Below are 15,902 nucleotides of genomic sequence, written 5' to 3' on the forward strand. Positions count from 1 at the left end.
AAGGCATGTTTTTGATAACTACCTTATCTCACCCATGCAGAGGGCACTTTATAATGCCATCTGCTATAAACTGGACGTTAAGAGCCACCCCAAGCTTCACACAAACCTAGCTAGACACCCTCCCCTCTCCTCTCCTCCCAGAGCTGTGAATCACAGCCTAAGCCCACGGACAGGAGGCAGCAGAGTGCACCCCATCAGAGCACGTGGTGGCGGAAAGCAATCCTTTGGGGTCCCGAGCTCCCCCTCTTACCACCCACTCTCCCAGCACAGGCTGGGCCAAGCCCCGGTCCTGGCAGTGAGTCATGCCTCCTGGACAGAGGGAGCCAGGCAGAAGGCACACCCCCAACATTTCCCTTTCCTCCCCTTCTGCAATCGCACCCATCTTCCTTCCACCCATTTTGGGATGTTGCAAGGGCCTCGCTGCAGGATCTGCCAGCTGGGCCCGGGCCTGGAGCTACTCTGGGGGCGGTGTAGGGGGTGAGGGTCTATGCACTTGCACCCGTAGGCATTACCTCCAGGAGGCCATCCCTTTCCAAGCCTTGGCACTGCCCCCAAGGCTTGCGGGGGCCTTCTGCCCGCCCTTCCCGGGGAAGTTTGCAAACACAGCTGTTTCAGAGCCCGGGAACCGCTGGAAATGAGGCCACAAGAGCTACACCGCGCGGGGGCGGGGGCAGGAAGGGGCCGGCAGGGAGCGAGGGTTCCAGAGTCTACAGCCCGGGCCGCCCCCAGGTCCTTGCGCCCAGCCCTGAGAGCGCCCCCGCACACACCAAAATCTCCCGGGGAGCAGCGGGAAACGGACTGCCCCCACACCCTCCAGGAAGGACACACCCGCCCTCCCGGCCATTCACGGAAAACGGGAGGTTGCCAATTTGGACCGCGTTCGCAGGCCAGAACCGCGCCGAGTCCCCTTCCACGGCGCACCAGGTTTCATGGGTTAAAGCAAAAAAGCCAGCGATAATGACCTCCTGGCGCGGGGGCGGGGGCGGCGCGGGGGCTGGCGGGGGGGGGCCCACTCTGGGAACTTCAAGTTGCAAGTTTAAGCCAGCCTTCCTGGGAGCCCCCCCCCCACTTTTGCGCGCTAAGCCAACAGCAGCGGGGATGGGACCAGTCTCGGCTGGCCCTGCCGAGGTCCAACTACAGAGTCTAGGCTCCCTAACCCGCCACCTCAAGAGACTTCCCCCAGTTAGCGCCTAGTTTCAAGCCAAGACCCTTTAAATTTCTCTCGCACAGGAAAGCAGGGCTTGGCCAGGCGCGGGTGCAAGTCTCCGCCCGGCCTCCTCTCCGGGGTCGGTCACTCACCGGCCAGGCGAAACTGAAAGGCAGCACGATGCGGTTGCGGTCGTTGCTGCGGCTGGCCTTGAGGTTGAAGGTGTTGCCCCCGATGACAGGCGTGGACCCTGAGCCGAAGCTGCAGGGTCCCCCGGCCGTGACGCGGGACTGATACTCCTTGAGGCACACTTTGAAGTACGTGTCACACTCGTCGCGGGTGCACTTGCGGTCTCCCGGGGTCCGGGCGCCGCCGCAGCAGTTCCCGTTCTGCAGCTCCCCGTTCACGTTCTGCATGGACAGGATCTCCAGCTCGAACTGACCCGAGGCCCCGCACACCTGCCGGCGAGGGAGGGAGGAAGGTCAGCGCGGGAGAAAGCTGTTTTCCTCAAGTGTGGAGGTAGCGACTTCCCCTCCCCGCCCGCCCCGACGCGCCCTCGGCGCCAAGTGAAAATAATTTTGCAAAACTAGCTTCAAGGGGCCAAAAAAAAAAAAAAGCACGAGTGTGGGAGATGTCCGACAACTGCCCGCGGGGCGAGAGCTGAGTGAACGCGCCCCTGCCCGGCCTGGAGGGGTCACACTTCGAAGGCCGGGGTTCCCGAGGGGGAGTTGGCGCGCTCAGCCCAGGTGCAGTCTCTCAGGCGCGGGGAGTCGAGCACCCGAGGGCTCCCAAGCCTGCTCTTCGGGCTCAACCGCCAGAGTCCAGGGCGCCGCGAGAAAAGGGAAAGGACCGCCAGGAGAGAAGCCCAGAGAGAGGTTCCTACCTTGGCTCGCAGGGCACAGAGCAGGGCGAGCAAGAGGCTCAGGGGGCGCCCGGGCCGGCCGCGCGTCCGTGGGGACCGCATCGCTGCGCCGCGCGCCGCGGGCACTCGGGACGCCGCCGCTGCTGCTCGCGCTGCTGCTCCCGCCGGTGCTGCCGTCGCCGCTGCCCCTGCGGCCGCCGCGTCCCGGCTCTAATATACTCCGCCGATTGGAGCATGCACGACTGGAAAACAACACCACTTTTCAAAAGCCTTTTCAAGAGCGGCCCGTTCCAGAAGGCAAAGAGCCCGGCCTCCTTTTATTATTCTGATCGCTTCTTTGAGGCGCTCCCCCTCCTCTTCCACCTCCCGGCTTTCTTTCCTTCTCTCGCGCTCCCCTTCTTTTATTATTATGATTATGCGCAGCCTTTTATTCCTTTTCAGATCAGCTGCATAGAAAGGGGGGAGGGAGGGGAGAAAAAAAAAAACCCCGAGCCTTGCTCGCGGGCCGGCCGCAGGTAATACAATGACGCGTGCCCGCCCGGCTCTCGGAGAGGGACCCGGAGAGCCCGTCTGGCAGCCGCTGCCGGGGCTGGCCACCTCTACCCAGCACGCCCGGCAGAGCGCATGCGCGCTTATTAATATTCATGAGGGGCGTGACCGCGAGAACACGCCCCTCCCCTTCACGTTGATGGGCAGGGGGCACTGTCGGGAGGAACTTGGAAGGGGCAGGGGCTCGGGGACGCGCAAGGCGGCGTAGACATCTAGGGGCCCTGTGCAGACCCGGGGGCTTCGGGTCAGGCGGGAAGGGAGAGACCCGGGAGGAATTTGAAAGGGATCGCTGTTCAGGGACGCTTGGGAGCCCCCAGCGGGGACCGCCCCCTCGAGCGCCCCGGGCCGGGCGCCTCTGGACGCCCGTCCCGGCCCCAGGTGTAGGCGCCGCGGCGCTGGCCGGGCGGTCTAAGCGGGACAGCTTCCGCCTTCCGAGCCGCCTGCGTCAGCTGCGGCTTTCGCCCCAGGAGGAGGGCCCGCCCGCCGGGAGCCCGGCCCGCTTCCCGCGAGCGAGCGAGCGAGCTGCCCAGAGCGCAGAGCGCTCTGCTGGCGGCGGTGGCGGCAGAGGTGGCGGCGGCGAGGCTGGCGCGCTTGCCGCCGTCTGCTCGCCCCGCGGAGGCGACCTGGGCAGACGCTGCTGGGAACTTTGAAAAACTTTCCTGGAGCCGGGCTTGCCGCAGATTCGAGGGGAAGCCTCGGCCGCGCCCCACCCCCTCCCAAATCCGAGTCTGCGGAGCCTGGGAGGGCTCCCAGCTTCCTTTCCAAACCGCGCCAAGGCAGAGGCGCGGGGAAGCCGGGGGTAGAGGGCGGCGGGCACGCGGGGGCCCCGCTCAGGCTTTGGGAAGGGCAGGCTGAGATGCTGGTGGGCTTCTACACCCTCCCCGCGGCCCGGGCCGCAGTGCCGGGATTGCACCTGTAGGCGGCCTCCGAGCAGCTCCCTGGGTGGCAGGAGATGGGCCTGGAAAGGACCGTCTCGCCATCATCGTCAGCAGCAGAACTTAGCTTCTCTGGGGAGGCAGTGGAAACCGATGCTGTTTCCCACCTTAAAGCGATCCTCGTAATTAACAGCGGCACTCCTGGTTATAATCAAGGTCAAAGAAACCCCGTGGGCTGGCCAAAGCTTCTACCAGCACTTCTCCCAGCAGGCTTGCTGTGCATTCAAGGGAACCTCTTTAGGAAAACATTGACCTCCTTGGAAGGATGGACAAAGTTTTGGCCCTAATAGTGGGTGTGTCCCACGCAGAAAAGCGTTGACTATTCAGCAGCCGGTTTGGGGCTCGAGTCCTCCTGGGCTGGGCGTGATGGGCTACAGCGGGTCAAGGGAAAATAGTTTCCAACATGCTGAGTTATGAGAGCATAGGAGGGTGGGTGTTTGTGGTTATCTACTTATTGCATTTGATGGGAGGCTCAACATGAACAATATTTTCAGTGCTAGAACTCATTCTGGAGAAAAAAATAAGGCAGCTAACTGACCTGTTTACATAGGTTCAAAACGAACAAGGGTGGTTTAGGGATCTTAGCATTTCAACAGCCCCAAAAATGCTCCTAGGAAAGGTGACTTCTTCATAGTAATGTGTCCCATCTTGAGCGTTGGTGAAAGAATTAATCTGTATTTTGGAAGGGACTTATCCAAGAGCAGAACAAGTTTACAATTGGTCACATGGGAGCAGCTGGCACAGGCAGTAGCAATCTGGGTGTTTCTCTTAATGTGCCCCAGCCTCCCCTCTCCCAATTATTCTAAATGCAAGGCATCCAGTTGTCAACTGTAATCCCATCTGCTTTTCTCACTGAAGTTTCCATAAACGCCAGTCTCCCCAACTTTCTGTCCAATTCCCACCTCTATCCTCACATCTCCCTGAGTTGGGGTGCTATGTAATGGTTTAAAAGCAAAATGCTGGTGCCTGAAAAAAAATTCATAAAGGCCAGTATGGTCTTCAAATGCACACTCCTTGGAGTTCCCCATGTCTGAATCTGTTTTAATTCGTAGTCTGTTCCCCCCACACCCCTCAGAAAGGCTACGGAGCCAGGCCTTTAGTTGAAGAGTTTAAATCCAGCCACCTGGCTTCACAGGGGCTGGGGGGTGGGGGCACTACCTGAAATTGCAGGTGCCTCCAGGTAGCAATCTCAGCTGCATGTAAGCTGAGCTCAACTCCAGTGCACCCTTCAATTTAGCCCGTTTGACTAACAGGAAAGAGAATATAGATTTTGGAGGGGTTAAAACTCCCTGGTTAACCCTAACAGGAACGTCAGATCACTAATAAAATAAACACAAAATTCTCACGTCAAATAGCACAGAGTCCCTCACCCTTCCTGAGCCTGGGAACCCACTTTTGGAGAAGACAGTTGTGACTAGAGGGGATTCTTTTGAAAATTTTCAGTTGGGGCTCTTCCAACTAATTGGGACTCCCCCAAAAAGCCAGTCACGTTTATTGCAATAGACACTGAGTGGAAGCTCTAGCCTCTACTTCCTCGAGGGTAGTTCTCAGCCCCGCTCCCCAGAGAATGGGGAACTGCTACTGAAAGAACTCAGATATGGAGATTTCCCCTAGGCCAAGCCTATATCCTTTCTTTGGTATAGCCTTCCAAATGTAGATGAACATTCCAGAAAAACATTCCTGTGAAGAATGCTACCTTTAGCCATCATACCTACACCTGAGAGAAGGGGGAGAGGCTTGTAGTCAGTTACTGTCTGACCTGTCTTACGTGCTCAAATCAACCATCCTTGGAGATATTTCTCCCTTAATTTTAAAAAAGTGATGCCTCATTTTTCTTTTTTCTATAAAACTTGCCCCACCTTTACTGAATTATCAACAAACAGCAGTCCTGAACCTCCAAAAGGCTTCATGAAAGACACTCAAGCTATATTAACTGTATTTAAATACATTTAATCAACTGAAATCCCTGGTAAATCAACATTGTGATAAAAATCAGCTAATCAATATTTATTGAGAACTGCTGTGATAAGCAATAACCTGGATGGTCTAAAAAATACCATGCTGAGTGAAAAAAGCCAGACACAAAAGACTACATCCTGTCTGAATCCATTTATGTGAAGTTCCAGAAAAAGCAAAACTATGGGGGAAAAAATATGACAAGAGTGGTTTTGTGGGAGCTGGGAGAGCAGAGATTAACTGCAGTGGGCTTGAAGCTCTTCTGGGGATGCGTTGGGGTAATGTTCTGTATCTTAAGAGGGGTTTGAGTTACGCAGGTGTATGCATTTGTCAAAATTCATTAAATGGTACATTTAAGATAGGTGCATCCCATCATATGGTCAACAGAGAAAAGAATTGTAAAGAAATATCCACCTCCAGTTACGTGAATGTTGAAGCATTTAGGAGGAAGTGAAAGAGTATCTGTAATTTACTTTGAAATGCTTAAAGCATTAGAGGGATTAGAGAGGATGGCTGGGTGGAGGGATATATGCTAAAGCAAAATAGTAAAGTGTTAATGGTAGAATCTAGGTGTTATAGTGGTATTCACTGCAAAATTCTAATTTATGTTTGAAAATTTTCATTATAAAATATTGGAGAAAATAGTTATTGGTATGCCAGATATTGTGCAGGGTGCCAGGAATATGGTGGACAAGACTAAAATATAGGACTTAAGTATTAAAGAGTAGAGAGTGTGTTTGTAAGGAACAGTGATGGTGTAGACTGGAATAGTGAATGAAAGGAAGGTGGTTCTTTCCCCCATTCCTTTTCTACCTAATTCCTTTCTTCATTCCAATAAATAGAGAAACAGAGAAAGATCTCCAATAAGAGAGAAAGATCCAGATTGTAGGTAAAGGACATGTGAAATATCCGTTGATATCTTCCTTATTCCTTGTTTGAACATTGCAGAGAATTTAACACACGTTTGCAAGTCCTATTCTGAGGATATGATATCCTTCTCTCCCTTTCCAGCAGAGCCAAAGGATGCTCATGCCCTACACAAAAAAACAAAACAAACAAACAAAAAACCCAAAACCAACCACAACCTATAGAAAATGAATTAGACATCAAAAACCAGAGTAAAGTCATAGCTTCTACAGCAACCATAACCAGGCCACAAGTTTATTCATTCAAGCATAAATTGAGTAGGTAGGTGCAGCCATTTATTTTTAAAGCTTCATCTCACATGCACAAGAGATCTGAATTAATTTTTTTTAGAAACTCAAAACTATGAATTTCCTACATTATCATCTGTAATTTTATATGAGCTTGTTTTGCCTTGAGCTCAGGTATGTATGATTTTGCCTGCCCTGCCCCATCCTGTCTCATGGTCATTATGTGGAAAACTATTAGGATAACAGAAAGTCACTAAAAACATGCAAAATACAGGAACTGAGGGACTAATATCCTCATTTTACTCCTTGAGTTAAAATCAAACATTGTTTGTGATCTTTTATAGTTTTATTGAAGCTGAGGGGAACAGTTCCACTTATAAAATGTACTTTTTTCTTAGAGTTAAGTCTTTTTTGAAAAAAAAAAAAATCCTGGGTGTAAGTTGCTGTTAAATTGGCATTTGCAAAACACCCGTAAATGATTCACTTTAGCCTTTTTTGTGGGGCTGATGTAGTGAATCTTCTGTTCTATGAACGGCACCTGAATGACTTGACCCATAGAAATTCTGGGGTAGCATTTTTTTTAAACCAAATTGGCCCATTTGTACAGTTGACTGATTTAAATGCAACTAACAATTTTCTATAATTGCAAAGTGTGACTGAGCTCTTACAAGTCTTTTCATCTCCTAAAAGGCTCTGGAAATTATACTTCCAGAAGCAGGTAGCATTTGGAAACTACCACAATACAATTCACTCCATGAGCACCTTTTCATCTTGCTTGCATTTGGCTTTTCCAAACAAATGCAAACCCAAATCTGCCTCCAGATCTCAAAATAAATAAATAAATAAAATAAATAAATAAAAGTAGTTGTTGGAACTGGAGGAAAGGAGAGCTAAATATATTTAGTTATCTGAGAGACGTTCAAAACATACCTAAACGTGAGAGTCAAAGAAAGGTGATTACACCTGCCAATGGGTGGAGGGTACAAGGAAGTTGATTTTGACTCAGCAGAAAAACAAACTTTGTTTTTATAAGAGCCATTCCTTAATGTAACAGGCTTCCCTGGAGATAGAGAGTCCCTGCCATTGATGGTTATCAAACAGAGGCTGCCGTGAACCACTGTCAGCAGCAGGAGAGAGAAGGAGATTTCCTGTCCTGGGTGGGAGGTTGAATGAGGTGATTTCCCAGGAACCTCATCTCTATGGCCATGGCAAAATATATGGATGGAGTGGAAATTTAGGTCTATAAACACAAAATCTAGGAGACAGCTTTTTAGACAAATGCAATGTTGATGCCGTGCATTGAGGATTAGCAGAACCTGGAATGCAGGGGTGACAATTTTACACAGATTCATCTGCTTTTCGAACTGACTTCATAGGGATCAATCACACACACGTTTACCAAATAGCTGCAGCAAATAAGTCAACTCTAAATGTCCCAGAGCTGGCGATCATAGCCTTCGGTTTTTTATTATACTCTAATCTTTGCTATTATCAATGCATTCTAAGGATCAGCAGCATTGGTGTCACCTGGGAGCATGATAGAAATTCAGAATCTCAGACCCCCATCACAGACCTTCTTTCAGAATCTGCAATTTCACAAGATCATCAGGTAATTTGTATGCGCATTAAGGTCTAAGAGGCCCTGATCTAACCCACGTCAAGTATGGAAATAGTTCAGAGTTAGGTGGAAGTTATAAAATGATCTTTCCATTGAATGGTTAAAATATTATATCATTGGATAAAACATTGATTAGTCAAATCCACCTTTGATTGTCCCATTACAAGCTCAGTCTCATAATGAGAATTTCTCACAGTTATTTAAGAATATATACCAGCATATTCTTTAAAAAAATTTCAAGCAACTTTCAGGTAAAATATATAAGCCAATAGAAGAATATAAGTGAATTGTAATAAATTTCAAGCTCAAGGAAAATGGAGCTGAAGATGGAAGATCAAGATCAGAGACAGGCAGACCGAGCACAACTACCTGAGTTGAGCATTGGATGCTCAGCTTCCTGATAACCAGAGTAAGCAAGGAAACACAGCCAACTGCAAGATTAATATTCTCCATGCAGAGTCAACAAGCCAGTCCCTCAGATGAAGCAAAACATTTTCTGGCATTTTGTTATGAAAGATATTCACATACGTGGAGGTCTATGATTATAAATATTTGGGGGGGACTTGGATCTTACTTATATGGAATTCTAAGGAAATGCAGTTGTCTCTTAGAATGATGCACTCCAGGAATTGAGGGCATCACACCAAGGGGCACAGCTCAGAGAGAGACTTTTGGGGGTGGTGGAGTGGGGGTGGCTTCAGGACTCTATCACTGCTCTGGGAGAAGCTGGACTAACCTACTGGAGGATGAGAGATTGTGTGGAGAACTGTCAGCATGCATCTGACGTACCAGTTGACTGTAGACACGTGAGCAAGCCCAGCTGATATCAGCCTAATCAGCTCAGATGAACAGAACCTTCCAGCCAACCCATAGACTTGTGAGCAACAACAACTGGTTCTTTGAATTCAAGCTTGGAGCTGGTTTGTTATGCAGCACTATTATGGCCATGGATAACTGATACAGCTTCCATAGGTAAAATTTTAGATAAAACAGAACCATTAAATGATGGCTTGCAAGCATTCAATGAGTGATAATTGCTACTAGTAAACTTCTGACGACTAATCATAGCCTAGGCTGACCAACCTTAACTCAGTAGCCTCCACCTGAGAAAGCAAGCTGAAATGTGAGTTGGCATTATTATAGGAATAATCTTGAGTCTATTCCAACTTATCTTTAAAAGTAAGTTATTTGCAGTCTCCCCTAAAACAATCCTGATAGAGACTCTTATCATAGCCTCTACTTAAACTAATCATTCAGTTGACCAATGTTCCCTGTCCCTTCTTTAATAAATACTGACTGCTCCCCACAGCTTGGAGAACTCTTACAGTTAACAGACTGAGTTCTTCTGTTCCTGTGAAATTCTGTTGCAACGAGGGGTGGGGTGTTAAACTTTCCAATAGTCAGTTGGGAGGGTTCCCAAACCTGTATGTGCCAGTTGTACTTGTTATTGTAATTAAATCATTCAACTCAACACTACAGAAAACTGATGAAATATAAGTGCTTCAAAAAAAATTTCTATGCAAACTAAATGTAACTTGATGAAAATAAATGTGAATAACTAAAAATAAATTTTTATTGAACAAATGTGACCAAGACAATTTTTAAAAGAGTAGAAAAAAAATCTGAAAAATCTAGAGGACTCTGCTTTCAAATTGCTTTCTGTCTTTTAATTTTCCTTCCAATTTAAGAATAAAAATTATAAAACGATGTGTTGTGGATGTGATCAGTTGTAATACTGGTGACTTAGGTCAAAAGATGGGCAAATATCCATTTATATCTTTTATGTTAAAGTAAAACATTTGCATATCATATTTTATGATTCCCTCTTTAAACAATGTTTTTGATTAACCAATTACTGGTGATGATTGCATCACTTAGGAAGGTTTTATTCTATTAGTAGAGCCTGAACCAATGCCTGACCCATAACAGGAATGCTGTTTCTAGTTGCTGAATGAATTTGTTGAGGGAATTAGGTACAAATTACTGGCAGTATATATCGCAACCAAACCAGACATGTTTTCACATGTGTTTTAATATTGGTTTAAAAACCAGTAAACCTACGAGCTGAAAGAATGACTTAGCTTTCCAGCAAACCTTTCTAAATATTGCTGCTGTATACCAGGCCTTCAACAAAGACCAAAATCACAGGTTTTTGGTATGATTGACAATGTCCTACTAGGATGTATCAGAATCACCTGGAGGGCTTGTTAAACTACAAATAGCTAGGCTCCATCATGGAGTTTCCATTTACTAAGTTTGAGGTAGGATGCTAGAATGTATATTTCTAACAAGTTCCCAGGTGATGCTATTCTAAGGACCAAACTTTGACAGTCACTGACCTGGTATATCCCGAAAATAGATAATTACCAAGGTCATCTGCCTCTCCCTCTGACCATTCACCACCCACCCACCCCCAGCCCATTTAATTCCTCTCACCTGATTTGGGATTTGACTTTAATGTTCTCACAAGTATTGAATTGACTGGGTAGATTGAGCAGTGGGATGAGGCAACCCAGATATATAAACCTAAGTTATGTGGCAGATATAGGGTTGTTTTCTTAAATTTTATCATTTAACTCCATGGCAATACTATAAAGTCTGTACTAATACTATTATTTCCATTCTACAGATTTGCAGATTGGGGCTTAGAGAGATTAAGTAACTTGCCCAAGATTACAGAGCTAATCAGTAGCAAAGCTGGGATTCTAACCCAAGTCTGACTTTTATTCTCTTACTTTATTGCCTCCATATTTGCAAGAATACAGAAATGTGAAAGTAATCCTAACCTGCAAAGAACTATCCGCAAGGAATATATTTTTCTAAGGACTCCCCTAGTTTTTCTGATCTCTCCATTATTCATACCCATTCTCCACTTGACAAATGTCAAATGTGGCATTTTCTCAGTTTCTCTTTCACACAATTCCCAATCCCAGTCTTGGGTCCTAAAGCTTCATCTCACCTAACTTTCCTGGACCACTGTACCATGAAACACACATCAGATGGGCCCTCTGTGGAAGAGAAGGCTCTGGTAAAGTCATTAATTCATCCACTTTGCTTAGCACTTGGTCTGTTCAGCTAGAATAGTGGGTTTCAACCTTAGCTACACGGTGGAAGATTTAAACAGTCTCAGTACCATGGCTGCAACCCAGACCAATTAAATCAGGATCTCTGGGGGTGGGGCCCAGGCATCAGTAATTTTTAAAGTTCCCCAGGTGATTCTAACGTGCAGCTAAGGTTGTGCGTGTTGACTACGGGTTTAATATCCCTGCCACTGTTCTGATGTTTTTTCATGTACTTTACAATTACGAAGACTTTCGGGACAGCCTTTACATTTGTGTTTCTCCCGGGTGCCTCCTGGACCAGCCTACATTTAGCAGAAGTTTAATAAATATTTTGCCTGCCAGGGGATTGAGATTTTCATGGGGGTTCTTATAATAATTTTCCTTATAAGGAAGTCACCCTTAATTAGCCACCTGGGATCATTTATTCTCCCAATACTGTTTGGGTCCTGAAACAAGCCAGAAAGAATTTATTCTTTGGATGTGGATGAAATGTCTCATGCTCTTTTGCTTTCTCTGTCACTGTAGGAACCACAGTACTCTTAGGGGGAGTCTTCTCCTAGCCTGGAAAGACCTCAGAAGGTCTGAGAGCGTGTTGCTAGTGATGCATATCAATGAGTTGTGGAATAAAAAGAATAGATTCAATACTCATTCTGGATATCTGATGTCCAAATTTCTTAAAAATTAAAGAAGATAAATATAAGATCTCACACTTCTTGGTGGCAAAAGAGAGAACTAAAATATGTGCCCATGATTGGTCACAGGGGAAAATGATCATAAGGTGTTCTTTTGCCGTGGCTAGGATAAAGTGAAAAAACCTGGTAGATCCTTAAGCCGAATGGTGCACAGTTAAAAGAGCACTCACCCCGCCCCCCAAAACCATCTCTACTTTGCCTCTGCTCTTTTGCTGTCTTTTCTAAAGTGAATGCATAGTAAGAGAAAACCGCAATATTGCTTTTCCTTGAAGACCCTAACCACTGTCAAACGGGGGTTATGAGTGGAAGCTTCTAGATTAAGGAAGAGTCAGTTTCCTGAATAGAATGTCAAATCATGTGACACCTTTCATCTGCTCTCCAACATGTGAATTAAGCCCAGGTTTACCTCGGCCGACCACACCTCAGTGAGAGAGCGCGAAGAGGATTTTCAACAGGATTAAATGATATGAATAGCTTTCAGGTTTCCACTGGGGACAGAGCTGGCGGGGAGGGCGGGGTATGGCGGCAGCAGCAGCTGCTCAGAAGAGAGAATAAAGGATTTTCTGGAGCTTTGTGACTCCTATATCTGTTGAGGATTGATCTGAGAGCCTTTCTTAGCCTCCTTTTCGGCGGGGAGGGAAGGGGCTGCTTTTCAAAGTCACATTATCTGGCAACAAAGCCTAAACCAAGAGGGTGGTGTTTTGGGGATTGCACACTTGCTGGGGAGAGAGGTGGGCTCAAAGCCTCCTTCAAGGAGGAGGCACCAGAGCCTTAGCAGATGGGCCTAAAGGCTGGGAGGGGTTGTGGGAGGTAAGCCCAGTCTCTCTGGCTTTCCCAAAACCTCTGACCCGTCTTCTCCCAGATGCCTCGTACTACCTCACTGAGATCCCTGAGTGGAGGGTGTCCTTACTCGTGTGTCCAAGCATCAGGGCAGGGGGAGTATGTGGTTCACACAGCACAAAAGTCCATTGCTGGGAGAAATGCAAAATGGTGCAGCCACTTTGGAAATCAGTTTGGCAGTTTCCTGGAAAGTTAAACATACATTTCCCATAGGACCCAGAAATCCCAACCCTGGATATTTACCTAAGAAAAATAAAAACGTATGTTCACCCTAAAACCTGCACACAAATGTTTAGAGGAGCTCAATTCATAACCAATAAGAAATGAAACAACCCAAAGATTTCAACTGGGACTGAGTAAACAGACTGTGGTACACCCCTGTAGTGGAACACCAGCAATAGAAAAGGATCAAACTGTTGTTGATACGAAAAAGAATGTGGATGAATGGCAGCTACCTTATGCCAAGTGAAAGAAACGAAACTCAAAAGGTTGCATACTGTTGGTTCCATCTGTGGAACATTCTAGAAAAGGCAAAGCTGTGGGACCTAGGGGGAAGGGTTGAGGACCAAGGGGTAGCATGAGGGGATTTGGGAGATGATGGAAATGTTCCATGTCTTAAATGTGGTAGTGATTACATGACTGCATGCACTTGTCAAAATTCATAGAATGGTACACTAAAGAGGGTGAATTTTATTATCTGTAAATAAGAAAAATAAATCAGTAACAGTTATGCCATGAAAGGTATGAAGAGGGGTTTTAAAGCTCCCAGCCCTTCTAGCCACTGTCACTATAATTCCACATCCCCTTTTCCTGACAGTGGTAACTAGGAGGGTAGAGTGGATTGTTCTAGATTTCCATCATGTACTCCTACAGTTGATGAACATGTGACTGTATCTCCTAGTTGCTACCCAGAGGAGATGGTGGTCACCCAGGCAATCCCAAATCCTTCTCTCAGCTCATCCTTCTTTCTCTCAAGAAGAATATACGGCCTTGGCATTTCTCCTCACGCTTATTCTTTTAATACAGATTCCACTTTTGTTCTCTCTTCCAATTCTTCATTGAGAAAATGAAAGGCAGATTGTATTGTGTGTAAGGACCATTCAGGACCTCCACTTCCTGCCAAGGGACATCCCAGGCTCTGCACTGCTTCTAATGGGGTTGAGAGCATCACTCTTCTGGGACCAGCAGCATCACCTGGGAGTTTGTGAAGAAATGCAAAATCTCAGGCCTGCCCTAGACATATAGGACAAGAAGAAGCTGCATTTTAACAAGATGTCCAGGGGATTCATATGCACATTAAAGTCTAAGAAGTTCTGTTTTAGATTTAAGTGTCTACCCTAATGATGTGATAATTTAGATCCCTACTAGCTGTTGCAATAGTACCTTCCTTATAGGGTGGCTGGGAAAATTAAATAATATCAAATACTTAGCCCAATGTCTGGCACATGGTGAACTCTCCACGTGTTTGAGTTACCATTACCATTATCATCAGCATGCTTGTCATTGTTTTTGGTGTGGGATAATGACCTAAGGTCCACCTCAGTCAAGGGGTATAGGGAAATGAGCAATGAGTGAAGTTTACGCTAAATGAACACAGTAGGAATTAACAAATATAAAAATATCCCAGAAACCAAGGCTGAAGGAGCTCTCTCACAAAAGATGTCATGATTGATTCATTTCAGCTCTAAGAGGCTTCATTTCCCTATGAAGAAATCTGTGTTTACATGACATTTTCAGAGGAAGGGAGGTAGAATTTAACCAAGGAATGGGGCAGTAAGTTATTTATATAATAGTTTCTCAATTAAAAACTTGCTGGGTTGCTTTGAGTTGAAATGGAAGCATCTAGGGAAGAAATAATGCAGACTTTTGGTTGAAACTTGACTGCATGAGCAAATAGCATGGGGGGGGGCAGGCCATGATCAGTGACAGCTGAGTCCTGGGCTTGAGTGAATGCACCTGGGAAAGAGCAAGATGGATGAGGAGAAAGGGTACTGGTGTGTGTGTTTGAGAGCTTGCTGGTAGGTCATAAGCCATAGAATTATTTGAATAGGCAGCTAAGGGTGAAGTCGAGATGTTCTCAAATTGGTGATGAGCTGCTTTCATTTGAGACCATTCCTTGGGCCTTTGAACCTGCTCTTCATTTGCATTGCAGGAAAAACAGGAAGGGTTGCAAGAAGGGTCCCACCTTCCTCCAGAGATCAAAGGTAATGTATCCTTGTTGGTTTTATGGCCTCAGACCAAGGCACAGGTGGCAATTACCCACCTCCCTTTTCACGCCAAGGTCCTGGGCATCCAGTCTCTTCTTACTGTACCGCCCACCCCCACGCAATGTCCTTCCTGCCATTTACAAAGTCCTTCAGGGGCTGATCTCTCAGAGGGCTGCTAGGCAGTTCTCTAAGATCCCTCTAGCATAGTGCTTGTCAGTGAAGTATCTGTAAGAGTCACCTTGAGAAGTTGTTAAACAGATTTGTGCCCCGCCCCCTACCAAGAGTCTGATTCAACAAGTCTGGGGTGGGGCCGGATGCTACTGCTGCTAGTCCCAGGTCCACACTTTGAGTAGCCCCGACCTGACACATCCTCTCACCCCTGCCCCCATTCTTGCTTATCTCCCAGGGAAGGGCTTAAACTTTAGTAAATTCTCTAGGGGATGTTAATTGGGATTCTGGCTTCAGATAGGGGCTTCTCAGTGGAAGTTTATTGTGACTCAAATGTTGGTCCTTTTGGAGGAGACTTTGTGGAAAACAGAATGTATGATGCTAAAGTTCTTTCAAGGAAAGACATCATTTTATATTGTGTCCCATCTAAGCACAAGAGATAGGTAAGTGTAAAATGAAGGTGAGATCTGTTATGAAATTTTGTAAATTTTAAAGTCTGTATACCAGTGATTTTTTTTTTTTTTTTGCACCTGGGGGAAGTTTTGAGCAAGAAGACATCCGCCTCCTCTTAACAATCATCTTTTTGGACAATTTTTTTCCATTCTGTTGAGTTTTCTTTGAAGTTTGAGTCTCAAAACCAAAACTTTCCACAAGGGCTTCTTTTGTTTCTCCTTGATCTTCCAGGACAGAATCTTCAGTTGGGTTTGACCCT

General features: G+C 46.5%; 1 protein-coding gene across 1 annotated transcript in view; it reads right to left on the reverse strand.

Moving 5' to 3' along the window:
• JAG1 (jagged canonical Notch ligand 1) overlaps positions 1–2,622 on the reverse strand; it is a 35,861-nt gene extending 33,239 nt beyond the window's left edge. Inside the window, exons 1-2 of the mRNA XM_045529440.1 lie at positions 2,031–2,622; positions 1,300–1,605 (exon numbers count right to left, since the gene is read on the reverse strand). Coding sequence (XP_045385396.1) covers positions 1,300–1,605; positions 2,031–2,111 — 387 coding nt within the window. The 5' untranslated portion in view covers positions 2,112–2,622. The remainder of the gene's footprint in view (positions 1–1,299; positions 1,606–2,030) is intronic.
• Positions 2,623–15,902: the final 13,280 nt, after the last annotated feature.

This window comes from Lemur catta, chromosome 17, assembly GCF_020740605.2.
Source record: "Lemur catta isolate mLemCat1 chromosome 17, mLemCat1.pri, whole genome shotgun sequence".
Classification (NCBI taxonomy): domain Eukaryota; kingdom Metazoa; phylum Chordata; class Mammalia; order Primates; family Lemuridae; genus Lemur; species Lemur catta.